Source organism: Hesperophylax consimilis, chromosome 2 (assembly GCF_061612785.1).
Source record: "Hesperophylax consimilis isolate HC1 chromosome 2, BYU_Hcon_1.0, whole genome shotgun sequence".
In the NCBI taxonomy this organism is placed as follows: domain Eukaryota; kingdom Metazoa; phylum Arthropoda; class Insecta; order Trichoptera; family Limnephilidae; genus Hesperophylax; species Hesperophylax consimilis.
Genome location: NC_142837.1, coordinates 33670864 through 33696237, shown reverse-complemented (window position 1 = coordinate 33696237; position 25374 = coordinate 33670864). Strand labels below are relative to the sequence as shown.

General features: G+C 35.1%; 1 protein-coding gene across 1 annotated transcript in view; it reads left to right on the top strand.

Annotated features, from left to right (window-relative positions):
• Nucleotides 1-25374, top strand: part of Cbp80 (Nuclear cap-binding protein subunit 1) — a 63023-nt gene continuing 37649 nt past the window's right edge. Inside the window, exons 1-4 of the mRNA XM_089642404.1 lie at nucleotides 1-138; nucleotides 269-1469; nucleotides 1692-1829; nucleotides 3733-3836. Of these exons, the coding sequence (XP_089498530.1) occupies nucleotides 99-138; nucleotides 269-1469; nucleotides 1692-1829; nucleotides 3733-3836 (1483 nt within the window). The 5' untranslated portion in view covers nucleotides 1-98. The remainder of the gene's footprint in view (nucleotides 139-268; nucleotides 1470-1691; nucleotides 1830-3732; nucleotides 3837-25374) is intronic.

The following is a 25374-nucleotide window of genomic DNA, read 5'->3' as shown; positions in this document are numbered from 1 at the left end:
AAAGGAGAACGCGTCATAAATTTGGTTAGGTCGCTTTGACATTACTAACATATATTTTTAAAAATAAATATCAAAGAGCGGTCGATTTGCTTATTTAAATGAACCGGAGACGAGCTCACGAAGATGAAGATTCTTACGGTAAATTTCTATTTATTTTTTAGACGTATATAATATATGAAAAATAATTTTCATCTCGTATGCTGTCGGTATTAATATATATTTGTATTCAATAACGATTGTCATACTAAATATGTGTTTACATTGACAGACCGGCTACACCGAAAGAGAAGAAGAGTTTCCGAAAACCAGGAAATCGAAGATCGTCTGGAATCGCTTATCCATCATGTGGGAGAGAAAAGTTCATCAAGCTTGGAGTCCAATTTGGAAGGACTCGCTAGTGTTCTCGAGGCAGATCTCAGCACTTTCCGAGTCAAAATCCTACGAATCCTGACGGACTGCGCCATTCGTATGCCAGAAAAATGCACGATTTATGCCACGTTAGTTGGCCTACTGAACGCCAAGAACTTCAACTTCGGCGGAGAATTTGTGGATTACATGGTCAAAACGTTCAAGGATAATTTGAAAAGTTGCAAATGGGATGCCGCGCGGTATTCTCTACGGTTTATCGCAGATTTGGTGAATTGCCATGTATTGGCAGCTTCTTCCTTGTTGACTCTTCTGGAGAATTTGGTAGATGTGTCAAATGAAGACGGAGTGCCCCAAGTTCGGAAAGATTGGTACGTGTTTGCTGTTCTGTGCACCCTGCCATGGGTGGGAAGAGAGCTCTACGAGAAGAAGGAATCTCAGCTGGACCATCTCCTAGTTAGCATTGAAGTGTTTCTAAACAAGAGGAGTAAGAAGCATCACAACGCTTTGAGGGTTTGGTCTGTTGACACCCCCCATCCCCAGGAAGAGTACTTAGACTGCCTGTGGGCGCAGATAAGAAAGCTTCAGCAAGACAATTGGGCCGAGAAGCACATCCCTAGACCGTACTTAGCTTTTGACTCCGTGCTGTGCGAAGCTCTTCAGCATAATTTGCCGACGATTGTACCACCACCACACCAGGAATCATTTGTGTACCCAATGCCTTGGGTGGTGTTCAGAATGTTTGATTATACAGACTGTCCAGAAGGCCCAGTGTTACCTGGTGCTCATGCTATAGAGAGATTCCTCATTGAGGAGCACTTGCACTCCATTGTTCAGATGTATCATGCGGAGAGGAAAGAGTGTGCTGCCCACCTTCTCTATTTCCCATTCAAGTCAAAGATCCCGCTGGATTATTGCATTGTGGAGATCATATTTGGAGAACTGTTCCACATGCCCGTGCCCAGGTATCTGGATATTTGTTACGGCTCAATACTGATTGAGCTGTGCAAGCTGCAGCCATCCACCATGCCCCAAGTGCTCGCACAAGCAACGGAGATCCTCTTCATGAGGATAGACTCCATGAATACGTCGTGTTTTGACAGGTACTTACCGCACTACTCAGATTGCATTCATACAATGTTACCAACCATAATAAATTATGTTTCAAAGAGTATAGTTTGTTTGAATTATTTAAATACTGATTACTGGTTTAATTTATTTACTTAGGTGGCCATTCATTTCACCACCATTCCATTAGAGAAATATTGAATCAATTAAATTTATCAGGCTGCATATTATTATCTACTTTCCTTACGTTGTTGCAGATTTGTGAATTGGTTCTCATACCATTTGAGCAACTTCCAGTTCCGCTGGTCTTGGGAAGATTGGGATTCTTGCTTGCAGCTCAACCCGGAACATCCCCGACCCAAATTTATTAAAGAAACTCTTCTGAAATGCATTAGGTAAGATCGATTCTGTGCAATGAATAATAGTGGCCAATTATGTTTGTATATCTCATACTCTCCTTTGTAAAAGTGGGTGCATCAGTAGAAGTGAACCAAAGGCAGATCAAGGAAGAGGTACTCTAACTGTGTATGAGGATTGGAGGTGAAAGGCTAGAGACAGAAACCGGTGGAGAACATTTGCCATTATTTGAGCATTAAACATATGCTTCTCTTATAAAAAAATTACAGTGCTGCGTTTGAGATGCAGGTACGCATTCACATGAGTGCATATTTTCAGGGGGACAAAAAAATATATTTATACAAGTTTTTCCAAGAAGAAGTAGTGTAGTATTTTATGCATGCGTTAAGGCGGGAACACATTATTAAAACCCGACGCGACCCGATGAAACGCGATGCGTGTTGAGTCGAATCAAATGTATTGTTTTCTTATGACCAGAATCACACTATGAACATCCGACGCGACGCCATGCGCGCACACGCCATCCGATCTAGACGTGCCAGGTCGGCGTGTTGCCCATGGTGGGGGTAAACACGCCACCCGACGCGGCCTGCGCAGTATGTTTCTAGACAACACCCGACGCCACGCGTCAGTCGTTCGAGAACTGTCACCGAGCATGTACGGAATTTTGGCCAATTTAATATTATTTTTGCATTTATTTAGCGAAATGACCGACGAACAATTAATTGAGTTGGTAAAACGATATCCTGTTCTATATGACATGAGTTTAGCTATATACAGGGATCATACTGTGAGAATATCCTGTTCTATATGACATGAGTTTAGGACTTTGAATAAATTCGTGTATTTCTTCAAATTGTGTTTTAGTAACCCGAAAATACATATGAAATCTTTCAATATCTTAAAGTAAGTCTGGATACAGAGTATGATATTCACCACACATATTCCTCTTTTGATTTATTTCATGAACCCAGTAAAGCCTAGTTATTCTCTTTTTCTTGAGTCGTTAAAGTATCATATATGTACCCATAATTTGCATCAAATCTTCTCCAAAGTCTTCATCTGACTCGTTATTTATTAAATCCATAGTACAAAAGCATTCACTTCCACTGCTGTTAGCTAACTGTATTCAGAAATTGCTAGTATGTCGTGGCGTCGCGTGTTGGTAATGTGCATGGTGCACATCGGGTGTCGAGACGTGGCGTCGCGTCGCGTTTTAATAATGTGTTTCCTCCATTATGCTTGCAGTGGTTTTTAATTACTTCAACTGGTAGGTACTGACTCAAGCACTTTGCGTTATGGGAGTTAATGTGTAATTCATGACCAATCTTTTAGTTACTTCGACTGGTCGGTACTGGCTCAAGCCCTGTGCATTATGGCAGTTAATGTGTAATTCATGACCAATCTTTTTCTCATAATTATTTCGGTAGCTAACTCTTGGCAGGAAAATTACAGAACGGACTGAGCTTTTTCTATGCTTTTGTTTTCCACCAGTCATTATATTTCAAAAAGTTAAGTTTATTATTAAAATCAAATTATGTCTGAAAAAACGTGCACAAAGTGAAATATCGAAATTTTCATTACAAAAAACTGAAAAAAGATGATTCAAATAACCTAACTTTCTGAAATTGGCTTGTTCACACATACATAAGAACATCTGTAAAAGCTTTGTTTTATGTTTATGACTTTTATTGAATTTAATTTTTTTAAGTAATAATAAGACCCATACTAAAAAAAAATATTTCAAAAATTGCCAACTCCAGAAGTAAGATCAAACGCCCCAAACAAAATTAGGGAAATTAATTGCATTATAGACTGGGTCTGCAATGGACACCAAGTCACTAGGGACGCCTGGTGGCATCTCATATAAGCAATCTTTTCCCAACCTGCCTAGAAAATGGAATGAATTTGATGATATGTAATTGTATAAATATTTTGCAGATTGTCATATCACCAGAGGATAAAGGAGATGATGCCAGAATCTTATGCGGCCCTAATACCTGCTAAGCCAGAGCCAACGTACAAATATTCAATGGAAGGAGCTGGTAATTGTCTTTAATTTTTATTATTTTTTTCTACTCTTTTTAACTCATTTTTAATAATCAATACACAAATATTTAATGTTTTTAATAACTATTACAACTAGGGTTTCACAAAAATCAAAAAAGTTTTTATTTTACCACGTAAATACAAAAGTTTTATAACAATGACTTCTACGGTAACAACGCATTAATAATTTATATTTACATTTTCGAATTGAATCATAAGATGCTTTTACAAACAAGATATAAATTAATATTTTGAAAACATACATAATTATATATTAAATCTTGTTTGTAAAATAACCTCATGTCCAATAATCATCATGCCTACCTAATCTTTCATAAAAATTATAATTTCAGTTATTTTTCAATCCTACAAATAAATCACTTACATAAATATTAATATTATGCATTTAACATAAGTAAAATGTGTACACAATTGAGAGTCCCTGATTTTTATGTTTTATTTGACAAATTTTCCATGTTGTATTATTTGTCTGGTTATGTTGTCCACTTTTGCTAACCCTCCTTGTATTTTAATTTTATCTGAAGTTTCTTCTGTTTTGTGTATTTTTATTTCCTTACCAGCGTGATTAACCTCAGATATTTTCGCTTTCATGGTATCATCTATATTAAAGCGGCTTAATAAATCGGACATGAATGTTGTATTTTCCGTTAGTTTCAACTGATCTATAAACCTGAGACCGCCCTTTTTGGGATGTTCAGTTGATCGCTGATAATATGGTCTCGTTCGGTTGCCTAACTTTAAACTGATTGATGTAACAAAGCTCTTCTTCGTCAATGGTGTAAACATCTCTTTGTCGCTTTTGCTGTAAGGTTTACTTGATGTTTCGGTTGTCCTTACCGTAGCGATTGTTGAAACTATTGAAGGTGAGCTTTCTTCTTCCTCTGAGATATTCGTGATTTCGGTTGTTTCAGATATTGTCGTCGGTTCGGTTGATTCATTTGCTTCAGTCGAATCATTTTCTGGACTACTTGGCAATTCAGTTATTTCGGAAGAATGTTCTGATGCATTTACTTCAGAATCGCTGTAATATCTATTTTCATTGTTTTTATCAGTTTTATTAGCAGTAGTTTCATCGTGTCCTATTTTTTTGTATTGTATTGTTGTATTTTGATCCATGACAGTTTTCATAACATCATCGTATACTGTTGTCATTTTGCTACCTTCATCAGTGAACTCGGTTGTGGCCTCTGTAGTTACCTCTGTAGTAGAAGTTGAAGGTTTTTCAGTCAACAATTTAGGTCTTAAATGACTTGTGGTCCAAGTTCCAAGTTTTCTCTGATATTTGTGCCTGGAGTTTGTCTGATGAATTAAAGTGCTATTGTTACTGACTCTTTGCGGAATGAAAGTGCTTGTACTTATTCTTGGCGGTATAAAAGTACTGTTTCTCTGTCTCAATCTTCTGATTGGACTAATTGGTGCATACGTTGAATTATTTGCTGATACCGAAACTGTATCTATTTTTTCTGTATGATTATTTTTCTCATACTTTTCTGTAGCTGATGAGGAGACGTATGGTGTAGAACCATCCCAGGTCGGTAATGAAGTACTATGCCTCTGCCTAAGTTTTTTGATAGAAATTGGAGTATTTGTTGGTGACATCTGCGTGGAATTATTGTCTTGTGATTTCGCGAGTTTATCCATTTTTTCTGTATGATTATTTTCCTCATACTTTTCTGTAGCCGATGAGGAGACGTATGGTGTAAAACCGTCCGAGGTCGGTAATGAAGTACTATGCCTTTGCCTAAGTTTTTTGATAGAAACTGGAGTATTTGCTAGTGACATTAGTGTGGAATTATTTTCTTGTGATTCCGAGAGTTTATCCATTTTTTCTGAACGATTATTTTCCTCATACTTTTCTGTAACAGATGAGAAAGCATATGGTGTGGAAATACCTGTAGTCTGAGATAAACTACCATGCCTTTGCCTTTGCTTGAGCTTTCTATCAGGAGTTGAAGTATTTGTTAGTGGCGTCTGTGTGGAATTGTTTTGAGGTTCTGAAACTGTATCTCTTTTTTCTGAATTAATATTTTCCTCATACTTTTCTGTAATCGATGTGAATTCATATTGTGTTGAAATGCCTGTAGTTGGTAACAATGTGCTGTGCCTCTGCCTGAGTTTTCTTATAGGTATTGGAGTACTTACTCCCGAATCTGGATCCATTTTTTCTGAATATTTCTTTTCATCGTGCTCACCTTCAACTGAAGGCACCGCATACAATTTTGAAGACCCCATTGATGGTACGAAAGTGCTATGTCCCTGTCTGACGGAAACATTTTCTGCAAAATATGTTGAATTACTTTCTGTTTCTGAATTTGTATTTTGATCGTGCACTTCTGTTACTAATGCAGCTGCGGGTGATGTTCTTGATATTCCTGCACTAGGTATTAAAGTACTTTGCCTCTGTCTTAATTTTCTATGCTGAACATTCAATGGTGCACTCGTTGAATTGTAACTCTGAGGTTCTATTTCCAAATTTCTTTCCACATACACTTCTGTTACTGTCGAAGCTGCAGTTGTTTCTGTGGTTGATACAGAAGGTGTAGTTCTCTGTTTTAATTTTCTGAAGGGACTTACTATGCTTGAATTATTCTGTAACTCGGGAACTGTGTCCATTTTTTCTTCGTAAACAGCTGTTACTGCTGATCCATATGGTAAGGTCGTCCCTCCGCTCCTAGGAGAAGGAAGTTGAGATTTGATCAGCTCAGAAAACTTTTTTTGAAGCTTTACTCTTCTATTTGGCTTGTATGGTTTTCGTTGAATTCTATGGTCATTTATCTTACGGGTTGTAGACGTTTGTTCATTAGCTTCCTGATACTGAGTTGTGTAACTGGGTTGTGTTGCTTGCAAATGAGGTGTAGTCCTTTCTCCAGCAGGTGGTATATTATTATTATGGTCACCATTTTCATAGCTATCAGAAAATTCTGGTAAATAAATATTTTCAATAGTGGTTCCTACTTCTGACAATAAAACTATCTTTTCCGTGACAGCAGGTTCTGTATATTTTTCTTCTTCGCTAGTTTCTAAAGGTGTTTGAATAGGCTCTGATTGATTGTTAAAACTTTCTTCCGATGTATCCTCTGAATTTCCTTCTTGATTCACATTTACACTTTCCAGAGTTTGATCAGATTCGTCTTCTGAGGTTTGTTCATGATTTTCATTTGAACTAGCATGACTTTCTGATGTAGGATTTTCATGTGAATCAAGAATTTCTCCAGTACCTTCTTTATTGTCCTCAGAACTTACTTGGCTAGGCCCAGTCGGATTATCATCCGGATAGTCTTCCTGATTTTCTTCATATATGGGTTTTTCTTCTGAAAAGTTATTTACCTCGACATAAGGGTTCCTCAAATTAATAACTTGTGCTTCAGAAGTGAACGCTGTGGGTGTACTGGAGGTAGGCATGTAAAGTGGATCCAGCTCTGAATATATCATCCTCTCATCAACAGGACTTGGCCGAAATGGTTTTGTGGGTCGAAGCTTTCTTTGGCGATTTTTAACTTGATGTTGTGTTGATTCAACAAACTTCACAGGTTTCCTATAAAATTGACTTTCACTGAGGGTAACCTTCCCTATGCTACTAATAGTGGTCGCTTCTTCTTCCTCCGTAGTTTCTGTTTGCAATGACATACTATTGGTTGTATGGAATGGAATTGTTACTCGGTTTTCATTGACATGAGGCGAAGAGTTTGTATTTAAATTAGCCTTTTTTGGGTTTGAGTCACTAATCGCAGGTTCATCTATTCCACTGTGTTGATCGATACTATATTCTTCATCTTCTGAATATGGAGTATTTTGATTTGATGCCGTAGTTCCTTTATTATACCCATTAGGAAGATAAACTTCAAAGTTATTATGGTTTTCATATTTGGATGGTTTCATAACTGGTACTCCTTTATCGTTTAAATAGTAGTGATGGTGCAGGTGAGTTATGGTTGGAATTTTAAAGTCCTTGAGGGCTTTATGGGATCTTACATTTTCAACAGCTGTTGATTCTTCAGAATTTACATTGTCATTTATAAGTTTCTTATTTTCTCTGTATTTAACATTGTCATTTGGCTGAACTGAACTTTCTGCGTATGGTGGATTTTTATATCTGAACACCTCATCCCCTGTGGGGTATTTCTCTCCCGTATTTAGTCTTGTTGATGATTCTTGATAATCAGGATAAAACTCTGGATATCTGTTTACATACGGAGGGTGTTCAGTTGACTGTTGTTGATGTCTTCCTGCGTTAAAACCGTCATACCAAGGAGGTCCCTCAGTTCTCACATCGCCGTAGCTCTGTATGACTGGCGTTCCTTGGGATGAGTGAAATCGCTTGTTGTAATCTTGAGGCTTCTCATCCTGGAATATAAATTTCCCTTTTCTTTCGTGCTTCCTCGGCAGCTTTGGTGATTTGTCAGCTTCTTGTATAGAGAATGTTTGTGAAGGTTCATTGTAATCTAAATTGGTTCTGTCTGGCTTTGGCGACGCTATGGAAAACATGAGTTCGTACATGAATGGAGGATCGTCTCCTTCCGGGTTCCTGTGTCTTATGCGTCTGACAGTCCATAAAGCTTTGATTCTCTGATTGCTGCAGTCGGGTCCATCACACCGTGATGCCAGGATCCTTTCTGCTTCCACTTCATTGTGTCTAGCAGTGAAGAGATGGCATTCAATGCATTCTTTTATGTCTTCGTCTTCAACAAACTCATAACCTTGGAGAGATTCAATTAATTTTCCCCTGGACAATATAGCGATATCCCCAAAGACAGGACCTTTTTGTTTACTATTTTGTTTGAACTGTGCCTTTTGGATGTTTCGCCAAAGATTAACGTCTGCAATCTCGCTCTCATCTTTAGTGCGTTCGTGTACTTCAAGGTTTTGGCGATCGGAGCCTGCGTGTTTGACCAAGAGGCTATCTATCTTATCTCTAACCAATGTCAAGTAAACACTGTGTCTTAAAGCTTCTTCCCAGGGTAACTGTGGTTTTGGAAAGTCATCCGTGTTCCTTATTTCTCTTCCTCCGTTTCTGTTGAAGTACGAGTCTGAGGGTTGCCTTACTTCCGTGTTTCTATCTTGGTCGAAGAAGGTAACTGGATTCCGTCTATAGTTTCTGTATTCATCTATATGGATGTTGCCGGACTGCTCCCCCGTGCTGGTGTCTCTCCAACCGTGGAGTGGAATGTGCCTTGTTCCATGGTTTGTGATTGCGCAGCACCAATTCACAGTAATCTGAAAATAACATATATTCTGATCAGGTAAAACATATGAAGAAAAAATAGGACCTATTTGTATAAAACTCAACAATGCGTAAATTATGTCTGCTACCACCATTCTTGACTGATAAATAAATAATATTAATAAAGACATTTATTTGTCATTAAATCATTAAACTTTATTAGAGAAAAATGATCCTGTTAAAAAAGTGATAACATGCCAATTTCCTGATAAAATATTAGTCATTCAGAATATATCGATAACATGTGTTCTTTTCTTAATAAATATGACAGAATGTGACAATATTAGTATGTATATCAAAATCAATATTTGTCTGAACATGTGTTCCGCAGTCCTCAAAAAACATTCACTATTAACTGATACTTTGTTATGAACTCTGTCAATTCATTTTTTAAAGGCATGCAGTCCCGTTTATAACAAGAAAAAGAATAATTTTTTTAAAGATTTTTGATTAATTAACAGTATTTTAAATCAGTGATAGCTGAAGTGTACCCAGCGTTGCTACTCTCTACATTTTATAAATATATTATTTATGTATTGTTTATGTAAACCTTCCGGAAGAAATTCTCTAAATGATAGTGAAAACCATAACAAAATCCGTTTCGTAGTTTAGAAGAACTAAGCGCACAAACAGACAGACGCGGATAGCGACTTTATTTTATACTATTTAGAGAAGTTTTCTCCGTGTAACACATTCCTACATCATGCTTGGCTTTATAACATTGACAAAAAGGTTGTGATTGAATCAAAACATTCCTATATGAATGCATCAGTGATGCACAACCCGCGAGCCCATTTCGTAGGGTCCATTTGGCTATATAAAACAAATCTAAATGTTTCCGGGATTTCAAAACACTGGCAGAGATTGTTTTTTTAATCCATTTCTACATTTCCTACATTTTTACAAAATTTGAATAACCGGTTTTCCCTCCAGGAAATAAAACAATAATGTACTCTAGGTATGCGGCCCAGAACGTTTGAAAGATAGTTTATTCTAATCCAGTGTTTTTCAATCTGTGGGTCGCGACCCCTAGGGGGGTCGCCAAACCTTACTCAGGGGGTCGCCGGCAAAAGGAAAATGGGCTTGTTTATTTTTCAAAAATATTTCAAATAATTGTGCTATTTTTGATATGTTAATAATCAAATCATTTTCTAATTTAAGTCTGTTTCTCTTTTTAGTTTTAATGTCCACCATTGAAGAGAATGTCAGTTCACATAAGTATGAAGTGGCAAATAGCACTAATAATTTTAGAGCTTCCCTTGCTATTGGATACTCTTCTTTTCTTTTCATCCAAAACACGTCAACACTTTGGGGCATCCAAGTCAAAGTCGCACGCAGCCTTACCAACTTACCTCGTACTTACTTTCAAAACTCTCGCGGCTTCCTTGCAAAGTGTAGGCCGTAATAATGAATATAGGTACCAAAATAGAGAAAATAATTAACGTATTTAAATTACTAACTTTTTGTTTGTGGCCAAAGGGTCGCCAGAATTAACATGGAAAATAATTAACGTATTTAAATTACTAACTTTTTGTTTATGGCCAAAGTGGTCGCCAGAATTAACATAGAAAATAATTAACGTATTTAAATTACTAACTTTTTGTTTGTGGCCAAAGGGTCGCCAGAATTAACATAGAAAATAATTAACGGATTTAAATTACTAACTATTTGTTTGTGGCCAAGGGGTCGCCAGAATTAACATAGAAAATAATTAACGTTATTAAATTACTAACTTTTTGTTTGTGGCCAAAGGGTCGCCAGAATTAACGTAGAAAATAATTAACGTATTTAAATTAATAACTTTTTGTTTGAGGCCAAAGGGTCGCCAGAATTAACGTAGAAAATAATTAACGTATTTAAATTAATAACTTTTTGTCTATGGCCAAAGGGGGGTCGTCAGAATTTTTCAACCTGTAAAGGGGTCGCGTATTCAAAAAGATTGAAAAACACTGTTCTAATCCAATGAAGACAAAAAAAATCTCAGAGCCTATGTTATTTTTGGAGATGCTATATTTTTTATTATTTTTATTTATTACATTAGATACTTGTGTATTTATAGCAAAAATGACAAAATAATAATATTGCAATAACTGTATAATTATATTAAAAAGAAATACAAGTGTTATTATGAATTGTAGATCGATATTAGTTCCTAGTTAGGCAGATTGCATATATACCCTCCCCAAGCCAATCAACCATTTAGTTATTATTGAACCGATGAAGGACATTTTGCATGTTTTAATATTTAATTATTGGAGGGTTTTATTATATAATTTCAGTCCCAGATATGTATACGACTTTTGATACTTGAGGGTCTTTTTACCGAAAGGAAGGAAACTGAGTTCTGGGAAGAAAAAACGTATGAGGTGTGGTTAGGAATCTGGGAGTCAATATGTCATGAATCCATCCCTCCCACTGCGGCGCAACTCGATAGGTCCAGAGAGTGTCCGGTGATAGGTCAAAAGGTCTCTCTAAACTAGTCTCCCGATCCGACCCGCCACGCAGTAGATGGGCAAACGCGTCCACCGCCAAGACCTAGACAAACCTCACCCCATGAATCCCGGCACCCCTGCTAAGTCACCAAACGTAGTGAACCACTTGGATTGGCCCTTTTATCAAAAAGGTTCTGCAACACTAGATACTGTCAATGCTCCTAGAGAAAGATGATTGGTTGCTTGGTGTTTTGTTTGAATTTGTAGGATAATAGAGGTAACTCGGGCAATACTGATAGACAGTATAAAATGATTTTAGCAATGCTAAGTATTTAGGTCTCTGTCACATACTAACTGTTAATGATTAAGTATTCAATATAATAAATTTATAACTATTTATATCAAAGTAATAATTGGAGCTACCTGGTCATCTTCACAAAACATATATTCGACACAATTTATAAATTACGTTTCGCATTTTTTATTTAAAAACTAGCTGTACCTCGCCACGCATTGCTGTTGCTTAGGCTGTCTGTGCAGATATAGAAACAATAGCGCGTGTTGCTTTTACGTCCAACAGATGGCGCTGTTTAAAAAAAAAAAAAAAAAAAAAAAACAACAACAACAACAACAACATGTAGATGACATCTACTTTATACGTATAAAAACACACAAAGAAACATTTCAAAGCAATCAGTGATGAATTTTCGGAGATTTAAGATTTTTAACAAATTACGTCATTATAGGCTAGTTGCTTGACAGATCTGAAATAATGACGAACTTGAAAAAATATTCAAAAAAATCAATTCTTCAAATTTCAACGTTCATTTTTGGGTTCTCTGAAAGTCCCATTCTTCATGAAAGTTCTGTTATTATATCATAGGCTAGATGTTTTACAGAACTGAAATAATAACAGACCTTGGAACAAAATTAACTTTTTGAGAATTGTTAAAATTCTCCGAAACAACCCGTCCTGCCATTTTTTATTTATTTTTTTATTTAGTAAAAGATTATACATTTATATACATTATTTACGAAATGTTTTGACTGCCATTATATAGATAGATTTAATATTTTGTCTGCATATGCTGTTAGAGATAAGTACACAAATCGTCCAACAAGTAAGAAATTTGTTCTGTCCAAAACGTCCTGAAAACCGTGTTGTCTGTTAATTTATTTGGGAATTTGGGGTAAAACGCCAACTAAACAGAATCAACCCACTCGGCCGTAAAATAATTACAAATGATTCCGATAAACCTTCGTATTACTTCGTATTCATATTTATGCATTATTCGCGCGACCTTTGCACAGCTACAACTTTCTGTCCCGCTTCTTTGACTTTTGTCAGAATATAAGGGGCTTCCCGGATGGGTTGCAAAATGCACGCCAGCCCGTGTATATAGAATGAATTTCACAATAAATTTTCAACCTTGTGCCGGCGAATTTTCCGCCATGGCTTCTAGTGTCCGCGGGACCAATTTGCCGGCCGTATCTCGTCATCTTAACGACATATTAATTAATATTTATGAAAGGGACAATCTCTTCGAAGTATGTAACTTGTAAGCGTATTTCAAATAAAATTTCGAAGCATGTCGTTTGTAAACGTATTTCAAATACGATTTTTCATCGATTGCCATAAATTTGAAGTAATAGATTCCTACTCAATACATGTGAAATGACCGCAATTTTTTTTTTTGTATGGCAATTTTAAAAAATTAATATAATGTCGGATGCGATGTACGGTAATATTAAAAAAATCTAAAATGCACAATATCTACTTATTATTTTCAGAACATATAGTATATACAGGGTTTTCCAATAAGAGGTGTTATTTTGATATTCAATCGTAAAAGATCAATGGTTTCGTTGCTTGTGTGGCACGTAGCGCCGTCTTGTTGAAAGTAAACGTTGTCCAGATCAATACCATCCAATTCCGGCCATAAAAAATAACCTTAACTGTTGCTCCAGCCTCATTTTCGAAAAAGTAAGGTCCAATGACTCCGCCGGACCATAAACCGCACCAAACAGTCACACGTTGAGGATAGATAGGCTTCTCAACAATAACTCTTGGGTTTTCCGAGTCACAGATGCGACAATTTTGCTTGTTGACGAAGCCACCGAGGTGGAAATGGGCCTCATCACTCAAGATGATTTGCATTAGATTCACTCAAGTGAATTTTAATAATTTCAATGCATTGTTGAAGCGTGTATCGTTCCATTTTTATTAATGGCGTAGTTTCTACTTGTCAAATGTCAAAAAATGACAGCTTCAAAAGTAACATCTACCGAAATAGCGGGCTATTCAAAATAACACCTCTTATTGGAAAACCCTGTACATGAACGTATAAGCAAAGTTATCTTCGAGCAGTTGACCGGAGGTTCGATCCTCGGCCGTGGCAATTTTTTTTAAATTTAAAATTTTAATAAATCTTGTTTAAATTTCATTTCCCGTTACTTTTCATAGGTCTTCGCTAGTTATTTAATAATAAAAGTTTACTATCCGGCTTCGCCGATATTATTTTCTAAACTAATTTCCATATTGAAGAATGAAAAATATGGCGTCCTAACGCATAAATATGTACATTTCAAAGCTCATTTGCTCACGATAAAAGTTATATTGCCCTAGAAATTCCAAACAAGAGAAACAGTGCAAATTTGGTGACGCCAGAGCTCAACAAACAAATTTTCTATTTTATAGTTTTAATATTACATATAGCTTTCGCGTATTGCCGTAGCCTTAGAACCAAATTTACCCAATGTTTTATTTTTATGTAATAAGAAATTCTATCCTATTAACGAATAGCCCATTAGGTAACTAAGTTTTAAACAATGCCTGAATTTGAATGAAAAAGCAAAATTCATGGGAAATTAATAAAGTTGTGTATTTGTTTGTCCACCATTGAAATTAGAATAAAAATGGTGTTAAATATAGACACGTACACACTAACAATGGGAAATCAAGTATTGCGTTGTAAAATCACTTTGATGGGCGCCATTCAACTTTAATTCTCACGTAATCAGACAGAATCTGGTAATAACCAAATTCGTATTATATAGTGTCTTTGGTTATTATATGTAAGTTATAATGCGATGCAATGCGGTCATTGAACACCAATACCTACCTACAATATTATGGAAGTTGCTGAATGTCTACAAGGGAAATAGGCCTTTCAAAAGGTCGTTTTGGAAATTTTTTAATAGCCCTTATGAAATCTTTTGATTTTACGTATTTGAAACATTGAAGTTTCAAAATATATATGTTAGAAGGAAGTGGGTACACGTGCATTGAATTAAAATGATAAAGAAGGAATGTATGTTGGTAGACTGCCCATGGCATAAGATCCTCGACTACGAATCCAAAGGTCGCGGGTTCAAATCTCGGCCTGCGCAAATAAATTTTATGTATATTAGGTGTATTTTCCACACGTCCCATTGTAAGTACTCTCAGTGTTGCCCTAGTGAAAGACCACCATTCAGAATTGAAACGTTGCTTTATATGGCTTGTGACGTGTTTGGTGACCAGATCTGAATAGTCAGGCACTTCCCCACCTCCTTCCCCTCCCCATTACCTTCAGCCTTACAACATAGCATAGGGTAGTTGGGACTCTTGTGCGGTATTCAATTATATTAAAAAATATCGTTTGGTGAAGAAACCCATTGCTGAAGTGTTAAAAAATTATTGATTATTATATTAAGGCATTGTGACTTGCCTTCTGAAAGGGTCAATGCAGTTTTCGGTATAATTTTTTACTTTTTGCTATATTGTTATGACTTCTAGTGAGGTCTTGATTCCTGTCACTTCTATATTCTTATGTTTATTTCTGTCTGCTGTTTTTACTTCATAATCTAAACTTTACTTATTATTTACATTTTTCTTCTAATTTCGTGTTACTTATTATTTACATTTTTCTTCTAATTTCGTGTTATTTATTTTGTACATTGGACGTTATTACGCCGTGTCGGAATTATTGAGTTAAATCTTCGTTCGATTTATTCGTATTTTTCAATGTTTCTTTTAAAATAAATCCGATAAATCACAGACATAATGTTCCTACAGTAGAACCTCGTTAAGAGGGAGCTACAAGCCAAAAATATGTATATTCTTGGTATACCTTCTATTGTAGGTAATAGGCATTAAAATCGCTTGACAAACGGAGTCTAGAAACGTTCGATTTCAAGCACAAAACTGTTTTTTATTTATTTTGTAAATAATTTTATAAGAAAGCAAAAAAGTTAATCAAGTGAAACTGTCACAGATAATCTTAGCTATTTTACTGTATTTTTTTAAAGTTGTTTTCTTTACGCGTTCAAAAAAAATTGTTTTTAGTAGTTTACATTTATATTTTTTATTAAGTAATTTATTTTTTATTTGTATTCTACTCAAGCGAAACGATAGGAAAACCTTCAATTTATCTAAAGCATATTTTTGATATTCATAAAGTACACCAATTCATTATAAAGATTAATCAAAATAGTGATTTAGAATTAAGCTTCGCCTTAATTCTAAATTTCCAATACTAATTTTTCTCTGTGTAACTCCATTTGTAATCTCTTCATCTTTTTCATAAACGACGCATTTAGCAAGAGATGTTTGTTACAACCAAACTCTCGACATAAAATATGGTACTTGAAATATAGTAATCGTTTTATATTACCCACATTGCCTTAGTGGGTTTTCATTTCTTGTGTATACTATTTGGTATTATATACTATCTATTAATATGTATAATATGTGTAAATAAATGAAAATAAATAAAGTAAAAAAAAAAAAACATGTTAAAGATTCGATTCCCACACAGTATAAAACTACATATTTCAATTGGTGACCGGATAATTGACATGATAAAATTACAATTCAACACACCTTTACAAATTAATTTAAAGAAACAAAAAACTAGGTAACTTAGGTTAGATTTATAGGTTAGTTTTTTCATAGCTTTTAATGACTATATCACCTTTTAAAGGTGCTAAACCATTTCATTTAAAAGGACATATGAAGCTATCTTTTATAACGATTGGACAATATTATTAATTAATTAATGCGACGCATGTAAAGTTGTATTGGTAACTCAGTCTAAGAAAAATAAACGATAACAATTCACAACTTACACACAAAATAATGATCACAAAATTCTTGTCCATCTTCATTTCGAACAGTTCGATGTATATTCACTTCATTAGCACAGCATTTCACTTATATCTCAGAACGTCTTTCCCCCGCAACAAAATTCACAAAACACCTATTTTTGAATTTATTTATCCGTAAAAACTTTTTTACTTTTATGTTACCAAAGATTATTATTTCAGAAAAACTATTTTTTCTCTTCCCGCGCTTATTCGAATTTGACAGTGCGTTCCTAACGCAAGCAAAGATGCAATCATAATGCGCTTCCATTTTCAAACGTAAACATTGAAGGCTCGTATCCCTAGAAAGGTGATTCGCCGGTGAGTTGTAAATTTTACCACCTAGTAAAAGTGGCAAGCTGAAAAAATATTAGGGATTTAATTAAGTGCCTAACTATAGAAGTATTATAAATAAACCACGCCTGTTTTGTGAAAATGTTGCCATTCCAAAGGTTAAGTTTTATTATTCCTACACCGCACGGAGAAAACTAGTTCCTAACAAAGTATCAATTAAAAGCAAATGTTTTATGAGGACGGTGGTACATGTGTTCATACAAATATTGATATTGACATACTGATATTGTCGCATTCCATCATGATATTTCATAAGAAAAGAACACGTGATATATTCTGAATGAGTAATATTTTCACTTTTTTAGTAGGGTCGTTTTTCTCCGTGCGATTGTCAGAATGGGGTGTTATGATAAAATATTATTTATTATCCTTCTAAACTGGGGTAGGTACTTTCCTGTTAGATTTCCCTTCATTCTTGAATCTGAAACATTTTTAGCATAAAGCATAGCATTTGTTTTGACTGTATTATTATTTGAAGGGGGAAGTGTAAAAACTGGCAAGTTGATTAAAGTAATGTATAATATGAATAAATGAATACTTTTATAATGCGCAAGATGAGTCTGTCTTACATTGTATTATAGTCAAGAAAACGATAGATTTTAAATTAATGAAAATCACTAATGCAAGTGACAAAAATAAAACAAGACATTATAAAACTTTGGAGGAATAATATGTACGGCGAGATAGCTAAAATAAATACCCATACTTAAAAATACTGTGAAATTTATCTCTCTCCTACCTATTATGGGTTGTTTCCAGAGATGTGCTTTATTTCAAATAAATCCATTTCAAATGGAAATGCAAAATGGGTATTTTCCATTTTGCATTTTAAATGCTTTCCTAAAAACCATTTTGCATTTTAAATGCTTTTCTCAATGCATTTTCCATTTTAAATGCTTTTTGCAACATTCTTCCTACTTTCTCCGCTCATCTTTTTTTCATAAGCCCCAAATGTCAGTCGGTCCTCAACCTCGCTATGAGAGATAATTTACATTTGTCAAGTTGCTCCCTGGTAGGAGCCCTGGTAATTGAGTGATACCATTACAAAAAATACTGATTCAAATACTGAACATGGCCATGACACTGTAATATTAAATGTTAGATAGCAGTTTCTATGTTTTTACGTTGGCAACATTAGTCCCGCGTAAATTTTTTTTGGTTTCATAATCTGTAGTCGTGGTGTTTTTGGATTTACCATCATGTAATATGTTCTACATTAATGTCCATTGTTAAATGACAAAATTGTTTAAAAATTCTATATTTATTTTAATTGTTTGACCTGAGAAACCATTTTGCATTTTCAATGCATTTTGAAAATAGATATTTTGCATTTGAAATGCTTTTCTAAATACCATTTTGCATTTTCAAATGGAAAAGTTTTGACCCATTTCCATTTTGCATTTCAAATGGTTTTGGGTACCCATTTTGCACATCTCTGGTTGTTTCATATTTTTCAAATTGTTGAATAACAAAACTCGGTCGAAGCCGGGTGGAAGCGAAACCATTCTTGTAAAACGTAAGTTTAAAAAGCTGGTATGAAAAGCTTTTAACATTTTAGGTGAGTGCTACTGTATTTACTCCATCTTTTAAGTAGGTACTGCTGAGACGTCTTATCATTCAATTTCCCGCCGTAGCGCCGCACCGCCGGCGTAACGCTACGGTGGGCGGGAAAATGCGCCTTTTCGCAACGCAGACGTGCCCTGCAGACCGGAGACTCTGCCATTGTCTCCACAGTGAAATTAGATTGTAATAATAACTAAAATGATATCTCTTTGGTGTGTTGTCGTTTTGTCGAACAATAACGCGGAACGATCGGGGCAGAACATGGGTCGTCTGCCCGAGATGCTTTATCTGTGGTATGGAATATGAAATAGGTACCAAAGCAGGGGCGGATCGGTAAGCATTTCAGCAAATGCTGACTGTCCCCCCGCCCCACAGTGTCTAGTTTACAACATTTTATTTACACTGCAAGCCTACTCATATGTAAATCATTTAAGCATTAAAATGAATCATCAACATTAAAAAATGTTTTTTTCAAATTTGAGAATTTAAAAAATAAAATCGCAAGTTGCGCCACAATACGAAGTATGTCAAAAAAATACAAATAAATAGTAGTATATCTGTGTGTAAGGATATAATGACCAACCTTATGATTCCAGAGATAACCTCATTTTTAATGTCAGTGCCATACAATTTTTTCTTAAAAAAATGATAACTCCTTCATTTGTTCACGCAATTGCTTCATACGAATTTTTATAGCATAGTAATTATCAGCAGAATCCATTTCTAGCAAAAAAAATACCCTTGAAAATTCCAGTCTCTATGTCTATGAAAGGCGATTTTCAGGCCACTGTGCGCCCCTCCCCTGCTGGGCCACTCTTGACCACCCTTACAGTTCCGTGTTTATCCTACGCGTACAAATCATCGGGCCATTGTAGTACTTACCTAATATTCAAAGCGCCTTTGCGATGATAGGCGGCCAGGAACTGATTAATTTTTTTTAACATTAACTCCACACATGTGGTTCCGGTAAGAAAAAAGTTCCTTGAGGCAAAATATGTCAGCTTTTGGGATGCTGTGAAAATGGTACACACTGAGTGATCACTTTTATAGTGCAACATCGGGTGATTACTTTTGCCCCACCTTGTATATTTAATTTTTATTTGACCTTTCCGAATACAAAATTTATTTTCGTACAATTGAAAATCGGTATTTTTAATTTTTTTAACTTTTTACCGGACTACCAATAATTTGAAGAGATTTGCAATACTCATTTTTTTTCTTAAAGAAATCACGGTCGTTAGGTCATTTTTTTTATTTTCTTATACAAATCAAAAAACATTTAATGAAGTTTAATGTTTTCCTGTAGGTTTGTAGCTTTCAAAATGTGCCAACAAATCTTCAAATCCAAAATTAGGTTTTGTTTGAAAAAGACCAAGTTCTTTAGAAGAACGATTTGAAAACTGTGTTAAGCTTTTAAAAATGCACTAATAGTAGCAGCAGGAACCCAGCCTAACTTATTAGGTGATTTCATGGTTCCTCAGACCTGAAGTTGCATTTTCTTCATTGTTCAACAATGCCATAACCCTTATGCTCGTTTCGAGTGTGTCATGTTTCTGGTTCAGATTAGTATCTCGAGTCTGCATTGAGATATCTTAGAAAGAAATTCCTTGGCGAATTGCCAAATTGTCGCACATTATATCTAAGTGGCTTGACTTCGCTTGTATTGTAGAGTAATTAAACACGAATCTTGCTTCCGCGGTAGCGTCTTTTTAGTCCCTTTCATTGAAAGCTAGGAAAATATCCGTGATAAAGGTATACAGAATCTCCATCGTGCCTGAAAAGAAAACTTTCTCCGCGAATTGTACCTAATAAAGAAAATATATACTCTAACAATTTAGTATTGCGTTGAAATTCTGTGTACGAGACAACAAAGCTCAGGCTTTCTTCGTGATTTGGCCAAATTAATATGCCCCGCACAGTCCGGAATAAAGTATTATATTATTATTTAATTATTAGAACCGGTTATTTAATCTCTTTTTTAAAACCTAATTCGTGTAAAAGAAAAATCTCTATTCATTACATCAAATCTATGACTCGTGTTTTTTGTTTATCTAATCGAAAATTAGGTTTCGCAAGTGTTCTTGCATTGATATCACTAATAACGGGACAACACAACTAAAATTTCAAGTGACAAGTTACACCATTAACGTAACAATTTCTAGATATATTTTTTTGAATATTTTAAAACGCTATACCCTAGCTTACTGAAAATCAGAAAACTGTACAAATATAGCCTATTAATGTACAAAATTCGAAACGGATTTATACACGAGCACAACATTTATGAAAAGATCACAAGTACATGAAAACTACACAGGACAACATAATAAATTATACACAAATTCAGCAAAGACTGGGGACATTAGGATGGAGTGATTTTTTTTTAGATTTAAAAATCCCTATATGTTTAATGAAATACCCTATATTATATGAGATTAATCACTGCATTTGATTGACCTGCGATGACATCTTCAGGTGGCGCAGTTAACCTTAAATTTACAAAATACAACTATTTTTTCACATGTTACAGTATATACATATTTGTTTAATTTTAAATGTTCGGCCTACTCTAATGCAGGTACCTTTTTAGTTTTTTTGGTAGATAGGTACCTACCTAATTTATTATTTTTACGCGTGATACTTTATGGCACGCTACTATTGTTCGCGCGGGAAATTTAAATAATGAACTTCGAGTTGAGAAACACGCGTTGAGGGATTATGCTGGTAAACGAATCGTGCTAATTTCAAAATATCTCACACCAATTGTGCAGATTAGCGGGCGAATATTATCATAATAACTCATGTTTTGAAATAGAACGCTTGACCGCGCGTTCGGGTTCACACTCTTTTCCGATTTGCCATACACGATTTCGCGTGCGGACGTAGAATTACATACTTTATGATTCTGTTACTGACACCTCCATTGTTAGCTTTTTTTATATAATCGTATTTTATGAAAAAAAATGCTATAACGGATCTATCAACGGCAAGACCAAAGAAAAGATTATGCATTCTACAAAGTTAAGTTAATTTGGAATAAATTCGGTTTAGGGGAGTCACTCGAATAACCGAAATTGAACTTGATTTAGACTAATTTAGGGCTGGGGAATCCGAATCTGTAAGAATTAGGTGGGGGTCGGCACTATTAACTGAGTTATAGGGTTTTGAAATTTCGTACGCGATACATAGAAACCATGTTTTATTTATCAACTATGACTTAAGAAAATCAAATTAATAACTATTTTAATACTTTTGAAATTTCAGTAGTGCCAACCAAAAAATAAAAAGTGTTGCCATATAATAATAATATTTTTTTACAAAATAGGTAGGTTTTTAGTTTGGGTTCGAGTAGGCAGAAGAACATGGGAAAAAGGCCTATGAAAACTGCTTTAAAGTTCAAAATCTCCTAGTTACGAACCCATTTTCGGTTAAGATTTTATTGTTTAATGTGACAAATTAAGTTATTTATAAAATGATCTAAAAAAATATAAATATTTATGCCTGAACATCCACAAAATAAAACAAAAGGCACTTTTTGGCCATGTTTTTTTCTTGCATAAATCAAAACAGGCGGATGGTGTTAAGCGGGAATTTAAACCTTATCGCCATCTACGTAAGGGTTGTTATTGATGGCGGCTCATTTCAAAACATTACACAACGTAGTGCATCGCCTTAAGTGTGACCAAAGGAAATAGGGTCCCATTAGCTCAGTTGGAAGAGCAGCGTCCCGGCAAGGCGAAGCTCCTGGATTCAAGTAATAGTTGCGACCGTATCTTTTTTTTTGATTTTTCTGTTTCAAATTTTCGTTTTTAAAAATCGCTAATATTGTCTACAATAATTAAATACATTTTGAAGTTTTACTCATTAGGATATTTATAAAAAATGTTTATTTTAGTTTTCTAAAGCGTTGTAAAAACCTACTAATATCTATAGATTTTGTTAATTCGTATCTCAAATGAAATTGACTTCCCTACGACCATAGCGTTAGACATAAATCTGAGCTTTTCTTAAAATTGATAATTATGCCACAAGTGTCAACGCCTAGTGGCTACTACACACTTCGCTCTAGTTTAAGCGCTATTAAAAAAAAACACCTTTGTTTCTTTTTGAACACATGAAAAATATGGATTTCATTCAGCATTATTTGACTGCAATAATTAAAAAATAAATAGTTAATCTGCAATTACTATTATTTTAATAATGAATCGAGCCTTAACCGTGTTACCTATAAACTGTATTGTTTTCTTCGCAAATATTTGTGAACAACCTTAAATTGTTATCAATAATTCGTCCTCGCCAAGCACGAATCATAATTTTCTTAAGATTGACCCTGACACTATAATAAATAAAAATGAGAACGATTGTTCGCTTTCGAATGGCTTACATCAGTTATTTACAAAGTGGCTCTACCGCCTCCCTGTGGTCGCTAGAAGGGGCGTTGGAAAATCAGTTATTCCCAAAGGGGCTATACCGCCCCTTGTGGTCGCTAAAAGACAAGAGTTGGAGGGCAAGGAGTAGTAGGAAAAATCAGTTATTCCTAAAGTGACTGAAGGGGGCTAATTGCTAATATTTACGTATCCTTTATCGAGGGAATGGGCTGATGAATGAAAAATTAAATTAAAAGTATATTAAGTTTTCGGTAATCAAAAAGAGTTTGGGAAACTCTAACGTGGTTTTCTGACAGGTTCGTATTATAGTGTCCGATTTAACTGTAATTCTATTACATGATTACAATAAATTATTATCTGTTTGAAAATGTTTAACCTTAAAAAAACATAATGCCCCCTCCAAGAACAGACAACCAATCGCTTCCTCCGGCTTTACTATGTTAGCTGTTGAATAATAATAATTGCTATTATCATTGTGCAGTGAAATACAATCAAGATAATAACTCTAATATTTAATAAAGTTTTCATCTGACCATTTCGAAATACTATTGAATGTGTTGATACTTATTTTTAATTGATCCGTTTTACTGTTTAATTATTTATGTATTGTCAGGACTTTAGAATACATTCGTGTTGTTTAGCTTAATGAATTGTTATTGTAATATCTAGCAAATCGTTAAAAATGACCTGCTGACATAAAATGTCCTCGAGATTTTGGCATTGAAAGCGAGGTCATTGAATTAGATGAAAGTTCAAAGCTTTGCGAAAACGAAGCAAAACACAATTTATTTATTTATGTCTAACTAACTAACTAACCATCACGCCGTTTCCCCGCAGGGGTAGGCAGAGAGGACGGACCGCCAAACAACTCGGTCTTGGCACACACTCCTTGCCTCATTCACATTCATACATCGTCTCACACATACTCTTCTATTATTCTGACTCTTGACAAGGCCCGACTCGAGTATCTGATTCACTTGATCGTGCCATGTCTTCCTCGGGAGTCCCCGACTTCTGCTACCATTCGTATTTGCATCATATATCCTCTTTACACTCCTATCTTCGCTCATTCGCTCTACATGCCCAAACCATCTAAGCGTCCCTTTCTTAATCTTACTCATTACGCTTACATCCGCCTTGTACTCTTTGCGGATCTCCACATTCCTCACACGATCAAACATGGTTTTACCACACATACGCCTCAGGGATCTCATTTCAACAGCATTCAATCTACTTTCATCCTTTCTTTGCCAGTTCCATGCCTCACTTCCATACATCAGGGTAGGTACCAGCACTCCGTTGTGGACTGCTAACTTCGCTTCTTTGGACAATTTTTTGTTAGCGCCGACGGCGTTCAGTCCTCCATTAACGGAATTACCTGCATTTACCCTTCTTTCAATATCTCTGTCAGCCTTCCCATCTCTCGTAAACATACTTCCTAAATACACAAACTCATTCACCTGCTCCAAGTATTCCTCATTCACAATTATATTGCACACTGTTTTCGTACTCTCTCTTTCAAACACCATTACTTTAGACTTACTTACATTCATCATTAACTCATTCTTCATGCATACTTCGTTCATTCTAGACATGAGAGACTGCAGATCTTCTATACTATTAGCAATCAGCACCGCATCATCAGCATACAACAGGCAACATACTTTCAAATTATTCAAATTATTTATTTATGTCTATTCTTGAATACACATTTTACAAATGATTACAGTGGTTTATATTGTATTACAGAGAAAAAAGTACAGAAAAAAGGTATAAAAAATAAAGAACATAGATTGATATAGGTAAAACTCTGTGTGGGTGATATTGTATGTTACGTGAACACCTCACTAGGAGAACCTGTGCTGAGGTGTTAACGTGTTTGTGATTAAGTGAGACGGGTATTTATGTGTTGTAGTAGAAAGTTTTTTTTTTTTCACAGACTTGAAACATGAAAACACACATTTATATGTGAGTGTATGTATTTTTGGATAATTCTTGTAAAACGTGTATAATATTTAATTTTACTTATTATATTTGGGTTATGTTTGGTTTGGAATTATAATATTTTGAATAAAGTGAATATCTTGAGTTTTTATCCAGGCTACGATATGCTTTCAACTTTTAATTTAAGCCGAAATTTTAACGACAATTAGGTCGTATGGAAGAGTTTGCGAGTAATTACGGATTTTTGGTTGTGCTCAATTTCATGAATTGAAGTCAGATGCCTAGCTTTTTGTTACGTTGTTTTTTTTGTAATAATTAATTACAATAATCAGGCTGCTAACACTTAGAATACCTACATTATTACATATTTTGCCCTCCGAAACGCTCCACATTAAAAATAACGGGTTATTTTGACAATCGATAGCTACGCTATTTAAGTCCATCCATTCAAACTAAAAATCTTCAAAACACTAGATGTCATGTCAAT